The sequence below is a fragment of the Nannospalax galili genome, unplaced genomic scaffold (genome assembly GCF_000622305.1).
Source record: "Nannospalax galili isolate Female #2095 unplaced genomic scaffold, S.galili_v1.0 scaffold156, whole genome shotgun sequence".
In the NCBI taxonomy this organism is placed as follows: Eukaryota; Metazoa; Chordata; class Mammalia; order Rodentia; family Spalacidae; genus Nannospalax; species Nannospalax galili.
Window position 1 is genome coordinate 797,693 of NW_008337625.1, and position 23,028 is coordinate 820,720.

General features: G+C 38.3%; 1 protein-coding gene across 2 annotated transcripts in view; it reads left to right on the top strand.

The window, feature by feature from the left end:
• Window positions 1-23,028, top strand: part of Herc4 (HECT and RLD domain containing E3 ubiquitin protein ligase 4) — a 114,418-nt gene that overhangs the window by 2,378 nt on the left and 89,012 nt on the right. For both annotated transcript variants that reach the window (XM_008832656.3, XM_017798045.2), the window contains exon 4: window positions 21,333-21,492. In XM_008832656.3, the coding sequence (XP_008830878.1) occupies window positions 21,333-21,492 (160 nt within the window). The remainder of the gene's footprint in view (window positions 1-21,332; window positions 21,493-23,028) is intronic.

Sequence of the window (23,028 nt, forward strand, 5' to 3'; positions counted from 1 at the left end):
TTTCTTTCTTCTTTTTTTCTTTTAAACTACTATTATTATCCCTTACTGTGTGGCCTTGAGAACAACCCAGAAAACTAGCCTTCAGTGTGTGGATCTTTTGTATAGAGAGTACAAAGGTGTCGAGATGTTCTTGGATAATTTCAGCCACCTTTGAGAGATTTTAAATTTGGGATTTAAATGTGATGTTTCTGTACATATGGCGGGGAATTAAGATGAAAGCTTTCTACTTTTATTTACTTGCCTAAACTACGTATTAATTCTTATTCCCTATCACATTTTAGGCATTTTTGTTTGGTTTAGTTGGAATACCTTTTAATCCCCTAATTTTCTACTCTCAGGTATCAGTGCTAGCTTTTAAAGGGTTTGAGTGTGAGGTGGCCTGATTATGTAGTAGGTATCTAAGCAAAATAATTTGTCAGGTAATGAGAATTTGGAGGCACTTGGTCACATTTATGTCTGTTTCCTGGGTGTTTTATTTTAACATTATTTTGTCATCTTTAGAGATATTAGTAAGGCTTTTGCTTTCAGTTGTGACAAAGGTAGTAAATTCAGATGTGACTGCAGCTATACTTAGTTTCTTTTAACTCAAACAGTAATGGCCCTTAACTATTTCCTATGGCACTTTTTTCCCTCTCAGTTTGTTATTGGAGTGGTTTTTATTGTTGGTCTACTTTTGAGCGAAAATTGCAGGCATAAAATCTTCAGTTACTAAAAGTGTGTTTCACAGCATCTCTCCACTGTGCCACATGTAACTTTTCCAGTTTATAAATACTGTCGTTTTCGTTCTTTGTGGTTAGTCTTACTCTCTTTTCTTATGGCATAACGGATGAATGATAGTGACTTCTTAATACAGTAGATGGAGGTGTTGAAGAACTGAAGGCAAATGGTAGCTTTCTCTTGTTACATGTCATGAAGAACAGCTCGTGGGATCTTACCTGATTTTTTTTAATCTGAGTCATTGAGGTGGTCATGAGTGATAATGCATCTGTCATCTTTATAGAAGAGGCAGACTAGACCTCTTTCTTGTGCTTAGTGTAGGAGTGCTGCCTCAGGTTGACATTTTCATGGTATTGGGGCTTCTGCTACTCTTGTACTTATTGATAAGCCCCATAGAATTAGCTGAATATCTGAATTTTGTTGGTAATTCCTGAAAGAAGGAAGGACAAGTACAGTCAATATAGAAATCACAAGCGTGCGCACTATAACATACCGAGGTGTAGGGTTTTAAAGGTAACTAGATGCTATTCTGTGCTTGGAACTAGGATAGGCACTGTGCACCAGTATTGTAGCTTAAACTATACAGAGAAAGCCGAAAATCTAGCCACTTTGTGGTCTTGTTGACATTGTGATGGTTGTATTGTGACATCTGTGGCATCCCATTAAGCCATCTCGGAAGCATTCTTCAGAAATAAAAAGTTGGAAGGTGTTTCCTTTTAGGAATGATACGCAACAGTAGACAGAGTAAGGAAAAAAATGAGGTTTGTTTTTTGGTTTTTTCCCCAGAAATTTAGAGCTTGAGCCAGGAGTTAAGACATACATAAAGTAACTAGAGAGAACTGAAATTGACATGATAGGCAATGTATTTCAAACACATGGAATTTAAATGTTAGGAAATATTGTGGGATTGAAAAGATTCCTGGGTTAAAATAAAGGCTAAAGTATAATTCTTTTGTTAGACTCATAAATAACGAGAAAATAAGTTCAAAGCTAGAATTTTATAAAGGAGGCAGGCAGGATTCTAATCCTAAAACAAGTCCTAGTTCCATGATATTCTGAAGTGTATCTAGGCTACAGAGATGGGAAGACTCAGGTTCAAGGACCAAGGATGGTGATTACCTTGACAGGGACTTGAGCTTTCACTTTCACTTTGTATTTAAAGTGCATGAGTGGTGTTTCAATAACCTTTAACTTAAACTATTTCTTTTGGAATAATTCTTTAACGTTTTAAATAGCTCTTTTCCTACCTCTTTTATAAATTTGTGAGTTTGAGGACTGGATTGAAAGATAAGTAGTTGTTAGATTTTATTTGATTGGTTTTAAAGTCTTCGGATAATTGAGCAGTCTGGTTGTATTTTTGAGCACTAGACAGGTCCAGTCATCAGAGCTTTAAACTTGAGTCACAAAGTAGGAAGAAGCTAAAAATTCTTTTTTTTAAAAAAATTTTATTTTATTTCTATTTTATGTGTATGCGTATATTGCCTGCATGTAGGTAAGTGCACCCATGTCGTACAATGCCCACGGAGGACAGAAGAGGCTGTTGGATCCCTTGGGACTGGAGTTATGGACAGTTGTTAGCTGCCATGTGGGTGCTGGGATTTGAACCCGGGTCTTCTGCAAGAATAACCAGTGTTCTTAACCACTGAGCCATCTCTCCAGCCCCTAAAAATGATTTCTTTAAGTAGATTGGCTTTATAACTGTAGCATACTTTGTAACTAAGGAGTAGAAGTTAGCCTCATTAAGGGTAAGTTAGTTCTTGAGTCTTGCATGATAACCTACTGTAGGAGGTGGCCTTTCAGCGTAGTAGTTTGGACCTGTGGCTTATTGCGGGGAGTGTTTCCATTATGGGCATTTTAAGAATCATATAACTAGTGTAGTTTGAGACTACAGCCGTCTCTGATCTTTTGCCTAGGTTTGAACCCAGTCACTACTACCTTTTTCTGAATTATTGCTAGAAAAGTGCTATTTCACTTTCATGTACTTTTTTTTCCCATGTAAGAACTCTTAAGTACTTTTTAAAGCTAGCTAGTGTCTCAATTTCTTAATTCACAGTTTACAAGTAAATTATTTAATAATCAACATGTTGTGTCGGTCCATTTAAATGAATTGTTTTACTTTTATATTTCTAGATTTGCTTATGAAGATTTTAAAATCATTTATTAGAAGTATACTACTCCTAACGAGTTTCTTTATTCAGTACGTAACCAGTCATTACTTGTTGACCAGACAGAGCCTTATGGTTTACATATCTCTTTTTATTTGTTTCATGTTAGAAGCAGTACTAAATTATTTTATGATTGTAAAGGGTAATAGTTATAATTCTGTTAGGAGTATTTCAATAGCTTTTTTGAGTTTTCCATAGTTCTTTCAAATGGAGACTCTCATTTAATCCTTACAACAGTGCCTGCTGCCAGTAAGAGCAGTTTGCCTACATAGCAGTGTACTGCTTGCTTGCCTTTCTTGCTTCTTCATTTTCTGACCTATTTTCTCTATTCATAAAACATAAATCTGTAAATGAACTGTCCTTTTAAGTACAGTTAAAATTTTCAAGAGTATAGGCAATGTGTAAATATGGCGAGTTCATTTGCTATTTCTCATCTCTTCCATGAAGAAGAGGAACAGATGAGAAATAGCAAATTATCACACATGTTTCTTTTCTTACTTCACTAAAACATAGAAGACCAAAGATCATTGTTATGGGGTTGTTTTCTTTTCTTTTTTTTTTTTTGTCTTTTTGAGACAGGGTTTTCCTGTAGCTCCAGCCAGCTTGGAACTCAAGAGATCCACCTGCCTCTGCTTCGCCTCTTGGATTAAAGGCGTGCACTACCACGCCTGGCTCATTTAATTTTAGTGATACCTTCTGAGGAAGAGAGAGAAGTAGATGATACTCTGAAGACTTGAACAAAAGATTTACTTAGGTCAGGACTTCAGGCTTGCTTTGAGCACCACTTTGAGAAAGATCAGTGCTCAAGAATCACAGTGTCAAGTGTAGGAGAAAAAAAAATCATATTGCAAACAGATGCTACTGTTAGAGAGATGTATAATAATACTTTACTTTGTGTAGGACCCCACATCTGAGGAATTTCAAGAGCATTACACAATAACTCATGGTTCCTTTCAAAATGCTTGTGACACAAATTGCAAGAGTTATCCTCATCTTAGGGGATAAATTTGCGGAGAAATGGCAGCACAAGTTGGTAAGTAACTTGTCAAACAGCAAGTGACTGGTGAACAGCTATAAATTGAATCTAAAAGTTTAAGCCTACCAGTCTCCTACCGTAGTCACTAAATTGTGCTTACGTTTAGTGTTATTTACAGTAATATCTTCTGTTTGAGGCAGATCAAATACTAAAGCTCAGATTGTTTCCTTGCCATACTGTTTGATGGCCTGATGAAATAAATCAGTATTTTACCAGGATAATTGCCATTAGACAACTGGTGTGAAGAACATTCTTTTGTACGTGTGATGCTGGGGATCAAACCAGGACCTCATGCATGTTAAGCAGACACTTTTGACACTCAACTACACCCCCAGCCCAGGAATATTTAGATAAAGAAAGCTTACTGTTGTAACACCCATCTTTTCTTATTTCTCTGTCATTTATCATATATTCCTTTGTTGTCTTGACTGCTGTGCTGTTCTACTATAAAAGTCCATACTGATCGTTGCGCAGGGTTGATTTGATGGCTACCGTTAGATGTTAGATTACATTACTTTTGTTATATCTAGGCTGTCATCTGTCTCTGGGATGCATTGGTTTGGTGATGTTTTCTAGAACAACTCGCACAGAAAGCAATAGCAAAAGATGTCTAATCTTAGCAGTCTAACAAATGGTGGAAATGGTGGCTTCTTGAAGGATTTTCTCTCTGTGTTTGGCATGTTAATGTGTTTACACGATTGGTTTGTAATCCCAACAACTCAGGAGACTGAGGCTGAACAATCACAAATTGGAGGCCATCCTAGGCTGCATAGCAAGACCCTGTCTCAAACAGCAAAACAAAACCAAAACACCCCTACCATCACAACAAATTAAGTGTGGTAGATTTCAATTTCATATTTGGGCAGTTACCAAGGATTTCTGTTGCAAGATGGTAGTCTAAGGGGTCAGTTTGCATCATGGACTTAAGGAGCCTTCAAGATTCTTAGGGTTCTAGTATTCCCTGTGTGCTCTAAATGTAGCGTGATTATTGAGGCTAATTCTCCATGCATTTCTGAAATTGCTCTGAGGAAATAAAAATGACTTCTGTTTCCTAAACGGTAAAGCATGTTATTGGATGCTCAGAATATTTTTAAAAATCTGATAGAGATGTAGTTAGGCATTGTTAAAGAGAGTTTATTTGGGTGAGATGGTATAGAAAAATAGTGGAAAGAACCGTATTAGCAAGCCCCTGTTTTATAAAACCCTTCTCTGTTTCTCTGGACTGACTTCCTTGTTGATAGAATTAAAAAGTCAGTAATACATGCAAGAAAAACTTGTGCTGTGTGTAATCGGTATTCAAAACTTTGCCAGGCATGTTGGATGTGTATCTGTAATCTTAGCACCTCTGGAGGTTAAGGCAAGGGGATCAAGAGTTTGAGACCAGACTCTATAGGCAGTTCTAGACTAGTCTGAGATACATAAAGATACCCTCTCAACCAAAACCCAAACCAACAAAACCAGAAAAATGTATTGGACTTAATTTTGGTAAAAGAGAAATTTTTTGAATTTTAGTGGTGCTCTCTTTTTTTAACTTTAAAATTTACATAGACAATTCTTTTGTCTTACTTTCTACCATGACATAGTTTTACCTTAGATTCTCTTGGTTCTTAAAAAATCTACTCTGGGATTCTTTATTTTTTGGGGGGTTGTCTCTTTGAGATAGGGTCTCCCTGTAGCCACAACTGACTTGGAACTCAGTATGTAGACCAGGCTGGCCTAGATCTCCCAGAGATCCGCTAACCTTCATCTCCTGAGTGCTGGGATGAAAGGCGTGTGCCACCATGCATGGCTCTTACTCTGGAATTCTTTATTAACACGTTTTCCACAAATTATTTAAAACTGTCCTAATACTTGTTTTTTTCTTGTTGCTGTTTGTGGTGCTAGTGCTAGAACCCAAGGTCTTATATGTACTAGACAAGCACTCTACCATTGCGTTTTACTCCAGTCCCTTCTCTGTTAATATCTAAGTTTGGCCTAATTTTTTCATTTGTTACGTATTATACTATTCTGAAATACAGGTTTTTCAGATTTTTTTTTTTTTTTTTTTTAGTTATGACAGTCATATACAGTCTTGGTAGAAAGTTTGAAAAACATAGGAAAATAAAATGAAATATAAATACTTAAATGGCAGAAGTGCCATTGAAGACTTTCTCTTTTTTTTTTTCTTTCCCCTCAATATGTAGATCAGACGGGCCTCCCATTTCACAAAGATCTACCTGCTTCTGCCTCCCAAGTGTTGGGACTAAAGGCCTGCACCACCTCACCCAAGCATTTGAGACCTTTCCTAAACTCACATTTCTGACTATAAACTAAGTATGTTTTTCTTTCTCAATTTTTTTTCAGTGATAATTGAGTAATTAGTCAAGTGTTTCCCACATTTTAAAATTGATTAGGGATAACATAAATGGTAATTTAACATTCATCATTGGGATGTATCAAGAAGTTTTTAAATATTTCAGATTATAAAATAAATAGTGCAGGCATGAATATACCTATCAGTTTAGCTTTATTTTTATTTTTTTTTTTTGTCTTTTTGAGGCAGGGTCTCCCTGTAGCCCCAGCTGTCCTGGAACTCACTATGTAGACCAGGCTGGCCTTGAACTCACAGAGATCCTTCTGCCTCTGCCTCCTGAGTGCTGGGATTAAAGGTGTGCGCCACCACGCCTGGCCAGTTTAGCTTTGTTTACATCTTTGTTTATTTGTTTAGGAAAAATATCTTTAACTTTAGCCTATCTACAGTGAATAATAACTGAATTTCATTTTTTTAAATGTTAAACAGTTGTAGATCATGTTACAAAATTCACATGCTCATAAGAATATATTTGTAAATGAAAGTTCCAGAATGTATTCATTTGACAAGCTTCTGAGTACAATATGATGAATATCATTTGAAAGTCTGATAGGTAAGATAAAACAGTGCACAAATCATAGGAGTATGTGTAAGTTGCAGAATGTTAAAAGAGGCATACCCAGAGTTTGGTGTGAAGATGGATGATAGGTAGAGGTGGGAAGGCTGCTGCAAGTTTGAGGTCAGACTGGTTGATAGAGCGAGACCCTGTCTCAGCAAAACAAACCACAAAGATGGGCATGTAATAATTTGGAACAGTGAGGCTTGTAAGTGTAGGAGACAGAGCACAGGAACAGGAAAGATGAAGGTGATCTAGAAGAAAGAATGGAGGCTGTGGAGGCTGAGTAGTTTCAAAGGCCACAAGCAATCCATTTGACTAAAGCGTCTGAGAGTAGTGAACAGAGAAAGAAAGGTAAAGTGGACTTTAATTTGGTTTGTATACACTAATAGTTTGTAATGGGAATTATCAGTTTTATAAAGGAAGAATTGGTGAGAAGAGAATTTGAAAGTAATGAAATTAGTTCATAGTCCTTAAACAAGGAAGGAGTAGGTAGGCCAGCAGGGAATTAATTACATGTCAGTAAAGGGAAATGCCAGCCATGACCCTAGGTGGAATCACTGATGGAAACAGAATGCAGAATGATAAGGAATGTTAACTCTTCTGTTTAAAGAGAGAAGAGATGCCAGTGAGGAGGGTGTTACTGTGAATGTGACAGCAGTATTCAAGGGGCAGTTAGGGATTTAGTGCTCTTAAGTTGGGAGAAAACTCAGCACTAAAAGCAAGAAGTATTTTATTTCCAATTTTGTTTTATCTTCAGTTTAGAGGAGGCTGTAAATTTATTGTTCCAGTTATATCAAGTAATTAGTAACACATAGCCATTTAATTGTGTGCTTTTGGAAAGCTGTTTAAAGTACCCAGTGATGTACCTTTAAATTTAAAGTAGGCTGGATAGCTGTCTGCTTCATCTGCTTTCTGTTTTATTATTTATCTATTTAAAAATTTTTATGTTTGTGCATATGTGTGTGTGGGTACTCACAGAAACCAGAAGAGGGTGTTGGAGCTTCTACAGCTGGGGTTACAAGGAGTTGTGAACCTCCTGATGTGGGTGATGGGAATCGAATTTGGGTCTTCTGGAAGAACAGGAAGCACTCTTAACCACTGAGCCATCTCTCCAGCCCCTGGTTTTGTTTAGTGACAAGGTCCCAGCATGGCCTAGTGCTCATGGTAATTCTCGTGCCTCAGGCTCTCAGATGTTGGGGTTAACTGGTGTGAGGCATCACATCTGGCTGGCTGGCTTCCTTCCTTCCTTTTTTAATTTCTTTCTTAGAAAGTTTTCTCTCTACCATTTATAGGTTGATCATTTGAATTTTATTAATAGGCCTATTTGCCTATTTTTTAAAAAAATATTTTATTTAATATTTCTATTTTATGTATATGACTGTTATGCCTGCAGGTAAGTAGTGCACTCGTGTCGTGCAGTGCTCATGGAGGACAGAAGAGACTGTCGGATCCCCTGGAACTGGAGTTACAGACAGTTGTTAGCTGCTGTGTGGGTGAACCTGGGTCTTCTGCAAGAATAGTTCGTAACCGCTGAGCCATCTCTCCAGCCAGTTTATTCTTGTTTCACAGACACAACCTTAATTCCTTCCTGGGTTTGTTTACCTTTATGCTGCTTTCTGGGTTACAAGTAACTGAAGTAATCATAGTTGTAAATTAGGTGTCTGCTGGCAGTTTAGGCAGGAACTCCTTTGATGTAATGCTGTCTCTTAAAATGTAAAAATTAGATGAGGGAAGGAATAGAGTAAACCTAAAAGAGGTCCTCATGGGCAGAATTGGGAGCATCTGAAGATAGCTGGAGGGAAGTTGGGCTACTTTGCCTACTCGGTAGAAGTTGGTGACAATTTTTTTTTTTTTTTTTGGTCTTTTTGAGACAGGGCCTCCCTGTAGCTCTAGTTGCCTGGAACTCACTCTGTAGACCAGGCTGGCCTTGAACTCACAGAGGATTCGCCTGCCTCTGCCTCCCGAGTGCTGAGATTGAAGGCGTGCACCATGCTGTAGACTATCACAATGAGTATAGAGCTTAGATCACTGCCCAGAATTGATCCCACTTATTTATGATTTGACATATACGTACTTTCTGATCCAAGTATTACTTTACTATAAATGTCATAATTAGACTTTCTAACTATAATGAACCTCATGAATCTATACTTTTTAAAAAATATTTTATTATTTTTATTTTATGTGTATGAGTGTATTGGCTGCGTGTATGTGAGTGCACCCGTGTCTTGCAATGCCGCGGAGATCAGAAGAGGACATCGGATTCCCCTGGAACTGGAGTTAAGGATGGTTTGTAGCCACCATGTGGGTGCTGGAAATCGAACACGGGTCCTCTGCAAGTGCAGTTAGTGCTCTTAACCGCTGAGCCATCTCTCCAACCCCTGTACTTATATTTTGAAGAATAACTAGATAAAAGGCTGACTTGCTATCACTGCTTGAACATATATTTACATATGTACTCAGATGGTCATTTAAGTCTGCAGTTAGAAATAAGGAGGAAAGGATACATTTAGAAGTCAGTATGGCAATGTATAGGGAAAAAATATACCATATTATGAGAAACAATAGCGAAATACTATTTAGAAACTATCATACTAGCTGGGCATGGTGTCACATGTCTTTAATCCCAGCATTCAGGAAGAAGAGGCAGGTGAATCTGTGAGTTCGAGGCTAGCCTGGTCTACATAGTAAGTTCCAGGCAGCTGGGGCCAAAGAGAGAGACCCTGTCACACACACAAAAAGAAACTAATGCTCATATTCAAAATGCTGGTATTAGGAGTAACCACTATTATTTGCCAGGCACTGTGCTGATCTTTATTATCCAAAAGTCTTTAAATCAACCCTTTTTTCTTTAATTTAAAAAAAAAATTTTAGCTTTTTAAAAAATTATTGAGCTTTTTAAATTTAATATAATGTTTCCCAATCAGATCTAGCCTTATCCATGCCTCCCCCATCCTACCACCGAATGCTATGCACTCTGCCATACATGCTGAGTCCTATTCATTCAGGTATTTGTACCCAAATATCCTTCAATGTAAATGCATCTACTGGAGTTTACTCAGCCCATCCAGTGGTCATATGTAAGTCATACTCTCCTTCACCTAGCAGCAATCAGTCTCAAATAGTTCAGTCTAGTGCTGGCCCACCACCTATTTCTCACCTCCCCTTTGGGCCTTTGTTTCATTGAGCTGACATGGGTCCCATGCTTGACACCACCACTGCCACAGGTTCACATGAGCAAGCCTCCAGTAGTCTGGAAGCCTCCACCTCCTGTGTTCATGAACCAGCCCTGGCTCTTACAATCTTTCCACCTCCTCTTCTGCAATGATCCCTGAGCCAGGTGTGGGTGAGTGCATATAGGAACCCCATTCTATACAGTCTCTTATTCTCCAAAACTTAGCCAGTTGTGGCCTTCTGTGTGCATCACACTCTGCTGTCCAAGGAAGCCTCACTGGTGAAAGTTGAGGGATGTGTTAGCCCTTTCTTTACCCCTTACTCCGCTATGTTCAATGAGCTTTAGTTGTAGAGATTCAACTGCAGATGTGTCACCTGGTACTGGGCCTCTCCCAGACATACGTTCTCTGTGCCTGTTGCAAAAAGAAGCTTCTTTGATGAGTGCTGTTCGGCATGCTTGTCAGAGTCCTGGCTGAGCAGGTCTGTCTGCCTAATCCAGAAACTGGGAAGTTGGCGGTGAGGGGACCGCTGAGTGGCGGGGGAGGACAACCTAGGGATCTATGGTAGGATGTTTAGTTAATATGCTTTAGGAAGCTAGTTCTGGGATCTGAGGTGAAGGAATTGGAGCCAGCCTGGAGAGAGGCCGGTAGGGGACGGGATGCTTTTGATTTATTCTTATTTTATGGGTGTGAGTGTTTTCCCTGTATGGATGTAAATGAATCCATACATGCAATGCCCTCAGAGGTGAGAAAAGGATGCCCTGGACTGGAGTTACTGAAACTGGTTGTTAGCCACCATGTTGGTGCTGGGAACCAAACCCAGGTCCTCTGCAAGAGCAGCCAGTGCTCTTAACTGTTGAGTCATCTCTCCAGTCCCCTTTTTTCTTTTTTGTTTTTTGTTGAGACTGGGTTTTGCTGTTTGGTCCAGGCTGACCTTGAACTAGTTGGTAATGGGATTCTAGGTGGGAGTCACCATGCTAAGCTCTACTTGTCTTTGTGAGTAAGGAAAATAAGAATGCCAGAGGTTGAGTAACTTAACTGGAGTCACAATTAACACAGTGAAAATAAGAGTCAGTTGAATAGTAGAAGAAAAGACACCATTTATAATTGTAATAAAAATTAATAATTCAGCTGGGCGTGGTGGTGCACGCCTTTAATCCCAGCACCAAAAAGACCCAAAAAAATTAATTCAGGGTAAATAGTAAAAAATGTATATGACCTATATGAATAATTGAAAGTACTATTTGGGGGGTGTGGTCTTTTTTGAGACAGGGTCTCCATGTAGCTCCAGCTGACCTGGAACTCGCTGTGTGGACCAGGCTGGCCTTGAACTCAGAGGTCCACCAACCTCTGCCTTCGGAGTGCTGGAATTAAAGGTGTACACTACCACACCTGGCTGAAAGTACTGTTTTTTTTTTTTAATCTGAGAAGTCCAGTTTCTGGGATATTAGGTAATAGCTATATTTGTACTTCTACAGACTGGCATTGCAATGTAGTTTATATGGAGAGGCATTAGAAACAACCTTAAGGCTTTGGGGAACTGGCAAAATTAGGATCCATTTAACCACTATAATGTAATGCACTGCTGTTTGATAGATGGAGTTTCTTGTGGACTGACATGGGAAGTTGTCTAATGTACATTAGGGAAAATAGCAAGATAGGGAATGTCTGTAGAAAGTTGGGTAAATCAAAAGGAAATGCATCCATTTGTATTTGCTTATAGATGTGTTAAAACAGTTGATAATATTGGTTATTGTTGGAGCAGGTAGGAAGAGAATGAATAAGTAGCTTGATGAAGGACATACATGATAGACTTCACTGTGTATGTTTTTGAATGATGTAGATACATTAAAAGGTAGGAATTAAAGAACTTCAGTACAGTCTTGGCCTATTGCTTGTGGGTGTGTTATCTTGGGCACATTGCCTGTCCTGTGTGTCTGAGTGTTCTGTGAAGTTAGGCTATCATAACTCCTAAGGAGAGGGGCTAAAGTGAGACACATGCAGTACAAAGAACAACGTGTATAAGTTTCAGTAGGTTTGTTTTTTAAAAACCTTATTACTGTTGGAGTGAGGGGTAACTAGATCTGCCTAATACTATTTTAAGTATTGTACCATTTTCATATTTACCTAGTGCCTGTTATGTTGTCCTGTTAGAAATTTGTTTGCATATTTGTCTCTAGATAGCCAATACCTCTTTTCACTATAGCTAAAGTTTTGGCATTTATTCAACAAACAGTTGTCTTCCTACTATGTCTTAGATAAACTGGGCATAGAAATACCTCTTTGTCTTTATCTCTTAAGGCCTTGGAACTTTTATTCAGAAATGCCAAAATATTAAAACAAACAAAACCCAATATTGTGATGCCTGGAAGTGTTATATTGGATTGAGATAAAATGGTTGGACTTCTTCTACCTACAGACTTAAAGATGACACAGAACAGGAAAGCAAAGATGGCTTTTTCTTGTGAGAACATAGATGCGAGAAGTTAGATTGGCTTTTTTTTTTAACTTTAAAAAGTGTGACCTGGGGATCACACTCAGGTCATCAGGCTTGGTGGTAAGCACCTTAACCTACTGAGCCATCTGGCCACCCCCTGGCCATTGATTTTTTTTTTTTTAAGTTATTTAATGAACAACTGTAAGGTATAATTTGTATACTGAAATTTTGAAGAATATAGATACTTGAATCACAATTCAAGTTTTTAAACACAGCTGAGCCCAGAATGATGAGCTGCCCCATAAAATTTAAAATGAATGTATTGAGTATGTTTTTGCATTTGCAGTTTTCACACCAATTTGGATAAAAATTTTACTTAGTATATAAGCAGCCACTATTTTGGCCCTTGGATAGGGGAAATTTATTTATTTATTTTTTTGGCTTTTTAAGTCAGGGTCTCCCTTTAGCCCCAGCTGGGCTGGAACTCACTATGTAGACTAGGCTGGCCTTGAACTCACAGAGATCCTCCTGCCTCTGCTGGGATTAAAGGCCTGTACTGCCACGACTAGTTTTATTTATTATTTTTATTTTATATGTACAAGTGTATTGCCTACATTTATGTAAGTGCATCCGTGTTATGCAAAGTCCACAGAAGTCAGAAGACGACATTGGATCTCCTAAAACTGGAGTTAGGGATGGTTTTTAGCTACTTGGTGCGTGCTGGGACTTGAACCCGTGTCCTCTGCAAGAGCAGTCAGTGCTCTTAATCACTGAGCTATCATCTCTCCAGCCCTAATAGGGGAGAATTTACATGTCAAGAAAATCAAGGAGAGAGAGAGAGAGAGAGAGTGTGTGTGTGTGTGTGTGTGTGTGTGTGTGTGTGTTATAAAACTTGTAATTGTGGAGGACAAAAAAGGAACATTTAAAGTGGAAACCACTGTAGCATAGCAGCCTGCTTCGTTTTCTCCATGTAGTTCCTTTTCTGCTGTCAACACTGCCTTGCTTTCTTAGAGCAGTTGGCATTGGCTGTGGCGCTAAAATTTAATATTTTTCTCTGTAACATTTTATTAACTTTGCAAATGGCTCTGTGATCTTGAGTTGGTTAAAGTTTTGAACATTTGTTTCCTCCAGCATCCGGAAGTCTTTTTTTTTCCTTCTAGTAAGATGTTTTTGTTCTACAGGAACTCTGACGATGCTTTTCTCTGCTTCGGTCTAGTCTCGTTAATTTCTGGTTAATGTTTCTAATGTATAGTTCTTTGTTTAATGTGTATGAGTGAATTGCCTACATGTAGGTAGGTGCACCCTTTTCATGTAATGCCTGAAGAGGTCAGAAGAGGATGGCAGATCCCATTGAACTGGAATTACAGACAGTTAATTACAGACAGCTGCCATGTGGGTTCTGGGAATCAAACCTGTGCCCTCTGCAAAGAGCAGTCAGTGCTCTTAACTGTTGAGCCATCTCTCTGGCCCCCTCTAATGTATATTTCATCTTTGCCTTTTTTTTCCCAGTTAAAATGACTCTGGTTATTCAAAGAAGCCGGCCGTGATGGTGCAAGGCTTTAACCCCAGAGTAGGCAGAGGCAGGCGGTTCTCTTGAGTTCAAGGCCAGCCTGGTCTACATAATGAGTTACAGGCCAACTGGGGCTACAGGGAGACCCTGTATCAAAAAAAGACCAGAAAAAAATTTTTTTTATGGTACTAGGCTAAGCTTGAACCCAGGTCTCATGTATGCTTAGCAAGTGCTGCCATTCTTCTAGCCCCTAACTTTATATTTTATCAGGGAAGTCATGAAAATATTTTCTTGGCTATGAGTTGTGAAATTCCAGATTTCTATTGGTAATTATTTGTAACAGTTTTGAGGACAAGAGAAAGGTTAGTGTATTTTTGTGAGAATGGGTCTTCCTATTAGTTCAGGTTGGTCTTGAACGTGATATCCTTCTGAAATCTAGGATTTACAGTATTATTAAAACTATGCTCAAGGTGGGTGCACCATGCCCAGCTTGGTGGTTTTTCTTTGTTTGATTACGAATTTGTTTAGCAGTGTAGCTTATGATTACCATATGCTTAAAGTCCATTTAAAAGTGTCAATAATTTCCCTTTTCTGTAAATTTTTTTGTGGTGCTAGGGAGTGAACCCAGGGCATTTGCACATGATAGACAAGTGTTCCTGTCACTGAGTTATACCCCAAGCCTCTCACTTTGTGTTAAACAATTTTGCTTCTGTTTTTCAGTAATAGGGAAATTTGTGTTATAAGTGAAATAGCCTTTAGATATTTGTTTTTACAGTAATAAAATTAGTAAAATGATTAGTTAAAATAAAAAAAATTGGAAATCAGATGTGGTTTATGCCTGTAATCCCAGCATTTCAGAGGTTGGAGTAGGAGAGTCACAGGTTCAAGGATAGCCTGGGCTACATAGTGAGATGATATCTCAAACAGTAGCATCAATAAAAAAGTCAGAATTATTCACTAATCTCAAAGTGATTAATGTCCTTACTTTCCACAAAGTCAGAAACTCAGGACAGGGTGGGGCATGTCTTCAATTCCAGCATTCAGGGAACAGAGGCAGGCAGAGCAGAGATCCAGCGCCAGCCTGGTCAAGTTTCAGGGTAACTAGGGCTACAGGGAAACCCTGACTCAAAAAAAAACAACAAAATCAGAATCATAAAGTGTGTTTCACATTCAGTTGTTTAATAATTAAAGGAAAAAACACATATAACTAATGTTGACAATTTAGAATTTATTTTTCAATTTCTGTGTAAGAGTTGGGTTATATGTTACATTTTAAAATAAAAATAGAATTCTACATGAAGAAGTAAATGAGACAGGGCCTTATGTAACCCAGGCTGGCCTCCAGCTTGATGTGTAGTAGAGAATGACCCTGAGTTCCTGATCCTCCTGCCTCTACCTTTCAGGTGCTGTAATTAAAATTTTTATGAGGAATCTTGTAAATTCGCATCTTTAGGTATGGGTTTTAAGTGCACTTTGCATTGCTTGAATTGAAAGAGTTTTGGATTGTTTATAAAGGGGATAAAGAGAACTGTGTTTTTGGCAACTAGTGAGGCTTGGTAAGACAAGATTTTAAATTTAAGCTCTGATAGACTTAAAAAGACTAAAATGTTGAAATAATGCCCTTAAAAATAGGTATTTGGAGGATGGAGATGTAGCTGAGTTATAGAGTATATATATTGAATTTATAAGGCCTTGGGTGTCCCCCCCGTCCGTCCCCCCCCCCGGTCTGGTTTTTCTAGGGAGGCTTGACTAGGTCCCTGTTCACCTCAGAAAGGCCGTAGACAACAGACCAGAGTGGCTTCCACCGTAGTCTAGTTTAGTGGACCAATGAATATATTGGGTTTATTTACAGGATCATGGGCAGAGGGTTACTTGGAGAAGCATGGGGGACTCAAAAGTTGCTCCTCTGGAGGTCCCCGTGTAATTTCCAAAAAAGCAGCTCCACTGACGCTGATCAAGTTGAGATGATCATGTGGTGTTTAAAAATCTTTCATTCTGTTAACATGATGTATTACTTTGATTGATTTGCATTTGTTGCAAGGGATTAATTACCCCAAATATTGTTGAGCTTAATTTATAAGTATTTTCTTTGAATTCAGGATTTTTGCCTTGCTGTTCGTGAGAGGGTACTGGCTTGTGGTTTTCTTTTCTGTTTTCATTTTTTGTTTGCTTTTGAGACAGGGTCTCTCTGTAGCCCCAGCTGGCCTGGAACTGACTATGTAGACTAGGCTGGCCTCTCTATTTCACAGAGATTGGCCTGCCTCTGCCTCCTGAGTACTGGTATTAAAGATGTGTGTTCCTACATCTGGTGTTTTTTCTTTTTTTTTCCCCTGACAGTGTATTTTAGGTATCAAAGGTGATGTTGGTCTTGTAAAACATTTTTGGAAGTACTCCTTCAAACTTGCTTTTTTGTTGTTGTTGTTGGTAATAAACCAAATGTGGTGGTTGATTCCTGTAATCCCAGGGTTCAAAAGACTGAGGCAGATCTCAGTGAGTTCAGGACAACCTTGGATGCATAATGAGGCTCTGCTTCAAAACAAATAACAAAAAAGAAATTTTGGCAGTAATTCTTTGAATATTTAGTAGAGCTTGGCTGTGAAACAATTCGAGCCCGTATTTTTCTTGTTGGGGGACTTTTAATTACTTTGATTTCTGTCACTGCTGTTAAGCTATCTGTTGATGCCCCTTGATTTTAAGTGATTATATCCCAATGTGGATATTTTTTCATAAGCTATATCTCTCTGCCACTGCCCAGCATTATATCCCTAGCATGGAAAAGATCAGAATACCAAGTGTGGTTTCTGCAGGGTGCCTTTGTTTTTGCACCATCATACAACTTAAAAATTATGTTGAATGCTCCTGAGTTGGGGACTGTTTATATTTCTTCCTGATTTTTTGTTACTTGGTTCATTTGTTTTGAGTCCTGGTCTTGCTGTATAGCCCTGGCAGGCCTGGTGTTATATAGCCCAAACTCCTCAAGCTCAGGGCAGTCATACAGCTTCACAGACGCTGAGCATACTGGCATTTGCTACCACTCCAGCTCTGATCTTGTTTCTTGAGACAAGGTCTTACTGTATAGCTCAGGCTGGTCTGGAACTCTTGCTCAGCCTGTGTAGTGCTAGGATTACAGGCATGTGCCACTGGACTCAGTTCCCCATGTTTTAATATGTTGTTTACATAATTTGTCTTTAGTGGGATTTTTTTTGTTGTTGTTTTGTTTTTTGTTTTTTGCTCTTTTTTGACGTATTGGTTTTTCAGGAATATTTCCAAGTATTTGTGAGTTTATCAAGATTGCCTCTTGGGGCTGGAGAGATGGCTTAGTGGTTAAGAGCACTGACTGCTTTTGCAGAGGACGTGGGTTTGGTTCCCAGCTCCAGTTCTGGGTGTGTGTGTAGGGGGTATGTGTGTGTGTGGGGTGTGTGTGTGTGGGGGTGTGTGTCCAACACCCTCTTCTGGCATTGCAGACACAGCTGCATATACATACATGCACACAAAATGCTCATACACATAAAATAAAAAGAAAGAAAAAAAATTTTTTTTTTTTGCAACAGGGTCTTCTGTAGCCCCAGCTGGCCTGGAACTCACTATGTAGACCAGGCTGGTCTTGAACTCACAGAGATGCGCCTGCCTCTACCTGAGTGCTGGGATTAAAGGATGGATCACCACACCCAGCTCAAAAACGATTTTTAAAAAGATTGCCTCTGGGGGCTGGAGTGGTGGCTCAGCGATTAAGAACACTGGTTGTTCTTGCAAAAGACCCAGGTTCGAATCCCAGCACCCACATGACAGCTAACAACTGTCTGTAACTCCAGTCCCAGGGAATCCGACAGCCTCTTCTGACCTCCACGACACGGGTGCACTTACCTACATGCAGGCATAACACTCATACATATAAAAACATAAAATAAAAATAATAAATTTTTAAAAAATTAAAAAAAGAGCACCTCTTGTTAATGATTTCTAGTTTCTTATATATAGTTAAAAAATAACACTAGGTGTTAGGATTATTTGGTATAAATTTCAGCTCAGTTCTGTGTTTCTATGTAAATTTTCCATCTGAATTATCCATTGTTAAAAGGAAATGAAGTCCCCCACTGTTGGAGTATTGATTTTCTTGTTTTTGTCCAGTAATGCTTGCTTTATATTTAGGTGCTTTGATGGTACATGAATGTATACTTGTTACATTCTTTTGGTGAATTGACCCTTTGCCATTAAATAATGGTGATCTTTGTGCAGTAACAGTTTCTTACTTGAAGTCTCTATATCTATTATATAAGCATACCCACACATGCTCCCTGTGTTATTTTACTGCTAGTCTTGGACATTCCTTGACATACCTATACCCCAGCCTGATAAATAAAATTTGTGTTGATTTTTAGTTATGTAGAAAATGTATTATTTCTTTTTGAGTGTGGTTTGAATTTTCATTTCTTTTATCATTGAAGTTGAGCACCTTTGATATGATTTAGGGCTATTTCTGTTTACCTGTGAGACATCTTTCACCCTTTCCATGTGAATTACTGATCTTTTTCCCCTGGGAAGTATTTAAGAATTGAAGATAGGTGGGCTTGATGGTGTATACATGTAACTGTAGCTCCCTGGAGGCTAAGGCTGGAGAATTCTAAGTTCAAGGCCAACCTGGGCTAAATGAGACACTGTTTCAAAAAACAAAGTAGTGCCTGGCTGATGGCTCATGCTTTTGATTTCATTAGAAAGCAGAGATCAAGGCCAGCCTGGTCTACATAGTGAATTCCAGAATGGGCTGGGCCTAGGGCTAGGGAGACCGTGTCAAAAAAAAAACCAAAGAATTGGGCAAGTTATTTCTTTGTCAATCCTTTGACCTTTTTAAACATTTTTGTTTTCTGTAATAATTGGAATTTCCTTATTGGAGACTTGGATCCTTTTCTACTTTCCTAAGCTTATGACATCCAGATTTCAAAGCCTAAATAAACATTTCTTGTTCTCATGATGCCTTTTGATTATCTTTATCTTAACCTTAATCACAATCCTTATTTTTCCTGTCTTCATTTTCATATGTTCAGTACCTGAAGAAAAAAAAAAGTCTATGGTAATACTAGTGTTTGATAGAAAGTAATGGTTCTGGGATTTTGATGCTTTTGATTTCATAGCCATTGACATCTAATTTGTGTTTTAGTTCATTATTGATGAATTTAACAGTCTTCTTTTTGTTCCTGCTGTCTTTTGCTTTCACTTGAGGATTGTTCTAGTGAGATACTGACTTATTTTGGAGCCCCAATGAGTGATAACCGGTCTTTTGTATGTTTTATCTTTTTTCCTTATAAGATTTACAGTATTGTTTGATGTAAAATAATGCTGTCAGTTTTCTTGATTTTTTTTTTGGGGGGGGGTCATTTTTTAGCTTGTTTTCTTTTTCTGTTTTTGTGTGTTTCTATAATATAATGTTATAAAAACATACACAAAGTAATACAAAGAGTGAGAAGTTAGTGTAATAAACTTCATCTTACTGGGCACCAACTTGAACTGGCCAGGTGTGGTTGGGCATACTGCAATCCCATGACCAGGAAAGCAGATGCAGGAGAATTGCTGCAAGCGTAAAGCCAGCCTGGTCTCCATAGTAAGTTTCAGTTAGGTCAGGAAACCAAAAAGAAAGAAAGAGGAAAAAAAACAGATCTAGGTACTTTAAGGTAAGTCCTTAACATATCAGTGAATTGTGTAGCACCTAAAGGGTATCTAGTGCTAGCCTCCCACTTGAAGAATGCCATTGACTCCAGATACAGTTTGAATTGCTTTATATGCAGGAATGTCAGCTTCCTTGATGCTGGTTCTTTATTGAATAGTAACATTTACAAATTGAACTAAAATGTGCCAAGAAACCCCAGTTGATATAGTTTTAATCACTTTCAACCCAATTCTTTTGGTGTTTTGAATACCATTATTGTAGCATTGTTATTAAACTTAAAAAGTTAATTTCCAATGGCTTGACAAAACATTTGCATATCTTAAGAAAATTCTGGATTTGTCACTAGCTGTCTATTGAACTACTGATAGGTTTTTGAATGCACAATATTTTAAATGAACTCTTGGTTTAAAACTGAGCAAATTTTAACTGCACAGGGTAGGGGTGTATAACTGTTGATGCTGAAATAGAACTCCATAATCTGGAATCTATGTTTGCAGTAATTATACTGCCTTTTAGGTCTCTATTCTGCATATCTAACAGATGTTATAGTTATAAAATCCGAGCCTAGAGTCATGATGCATACCCATAATCTTAGCAATCAGGTGGCAGAGACAGGTTTCCAAGTTTGAGGCCAGCCTGGGCTACAATAGGGAGCCTCAGAAAACAACAAAGAAAGCAATCTGTAAAGAAATTGCTAGTTGAGATTATTTTATTAAGAATATTTCACTGGGCTGGAAAGATGGCTCAGTGGTTAAGAGCACTGACTGCTCTTACAGAGGACTAAGGTTTGATTCCCAGCACCCTACATGGCAGCTAACAGCCGTACTTAATTCCAGTTCCAGGGGAATTTGACGTCTTCTTCTGACCTCCTTGGGCGTTGTACAGCACCGGTGCACTTACATGCAGGCAATACACTCATACACATAAAATTAAAAAAAAAAATTCTTTTAAAAAAAGAATATTCTGCCAGGCATGGTGGCACATGCCTTCACTCCCAACACTTGGGAAGCAGAGGCAGGCAGATCTCCGTGAGTGCAAGGCCAGCCTGGTCTACATAGTGAGTTCCAGGATAGCTGGGGCTACAGGGAGACCCTGTCTCAAAAAAGACCAAAAAAAAAAAAAAAAAAAAAAATCCACTGTAGCATCTGTATCTATAAACAGTACATGTTTCTGTTATAACTGTAGTGCTAAAATTCAAGTAGCCCAGGAGTTGCTTTTAATATACTTCCCTTTTCACTTGTGGTTTTGAATGGAGAGTATGGTCTTCTGAGATAATCTTTAAAAAATTTTTTTAAAAATTTTATGTGTATGAATGTATTGCCTGCATGTATGTAAGTGCACCTGTGTTGTGTAATGCCTGCAGAGGTCAAAAGAGGGTGTTGGATCCCCTGAAATGTTAGCTACCATTTGGGTGCTGGGAACCAAACCCAGGCCCTCTGCACTGAGCCATTTCTCCAGCCCCATCTTCTGAGATAACCTTGATGAGCTCTGAACTTCTCTGTTTAGGTCACTTAATATTGGTTGTGGATTATACTTTACTCTGTTACCACAATGGAAACTATGTATAGAATGTTAGGTTTTTTTTTCAAAATAACTGGTTCTATTTAGTATGTAAATATTGCCCTCTCTTTTTTTAATCTAAAATGAGAATTTTTTAATTTTATTCTCATTGGAAGCTCAAAACTAAAAGGTAATATTTCTTTTCTTGGCTTTTGTTCTATAGAGCAGGTTGTTGCCCTGGATGCACAAAATATCATAGCTGTTTCATGTGGAGAAGCTCATACGCTAGCACTTAACGACAAGGGCCAAGTGTATGCTTGGGGTCTTGATTCTGATGGACAACTTGGCCTTCTAGGATCAGAGGAATGTATCAGAGTACCCAGGTAACAAAGGTGACCACAAAGAGGTCCTTAATCTTTCATAATAAATTTATTTATTTAAATCATTTTGCTTACTGTGAGCATTCCTGTGTGCTGTAAGCATTGTTAACTAATTATTTCTTCCCTTTGAATCTTAAGAATTTACTAGGTTGGTTCTTGTTATTAATTTGGACTGAGGCATTGGGTTGGCTGTTTTTTATGTATTTGATATTTTCTCCATTAATAGGTAGAATTTATGTTTGTAAAGAAAAGAAACAGTGAATGATTTATTATAAATTTTCTCTTTAGTATGGGATAGACTGATATAAGCTATCAATTATGTTATGTCAAATGTTCTAGCTATTGAAATACTAAATATTGATTGGTTGCATGTTTTTCTCTAAGTTTTTTTTCCACACTGTACTGTTCTTTTTTTTCTTAATTGAATGTGAAAGTCCATTAGAAGTGGAGTTAGGAGGCTAGTGGGATGGCTCAGCATTGATTGAAGCACTTAATGAGTGTAGAAACCTGACCCTGAGTTGAGTCCCCAGAACCTTCATAAGACAGAACTGAGAGAACTGATTCCACAAAGTTCTTCTCTGACCATCACACATGTACTGTGAATTCCCCCATTACTATAATATTAATCATCATAATAGCTCAGATGTAGCAGAGTCTCTGTGAACTTCTACTCCTTCCTTAGGCCTCCCCATTACTGAGATTACAGTTATGTACCTCCATGCCAACTCTTGTTCTAGATCTTAGAGAGCATTCAACTTTTAGCCAGTATAATGTTTAGCTGTTGACTTTTTTTTTTTTTTTTTTTTTTTTTTTTTTTTGGGCAGCTGCCCCAGCTGGCCTGGTATTCCCTGTGTAGACCACGTTGGCCTCGAACTCACAGATAGCTGCCTGCCTCTGCCTCCAGAGTGCTGGGATTAAAGGCGTATGCCACCATATCTGGCGAGGTGTGCTCCTTTTATACTTAGTTGTTTAGCCTTTGATTTCATTTTTTGCTGTGTCCTTGTCTGGTGTTGGTATCAGAATAAATGAATTCCTTTCTCTTGAGTTTTTAAAAATAATTTAAAAGAATTGGTATTAGTTCTTTAAATATTTGGTAGAATTCAGCAGTGATGCCATCTGGTCCCATGTTTTTCTTCAGTGGGAGACTCTTTAGTACTGATTTAACCTTACTTTTTTTTTTTTTATTTTTGGTCTTTTTGAGACAGGGTCTTCCTGTAGTCCCAGCTGGCATGGAACTCACTTTGTAGACCAAGTGGCCTCGAACTCAAAAGAGATCCTCCTGCCTCTGCCTCCCAAGTTCTGGGATTAAAGACGTGTGCCACCATGCCCGGCCTTCAGCCTTACTTCTTACTCCTGATTTATGTTTTCTGTTTCTTTATGGCTCAGTCTTGGTAAGGTCTGTCTGTTTGTTCCGGAATTTTTTTGTAGGTTATTAAGTTTGTCAATATAGAGTTTGTAATAATCTCTAATGAATCTTTATATTTCTGTGTCAGTTGTAATGTCTCTTCATCTCTGATTTTATTAATTAATTAATTAATT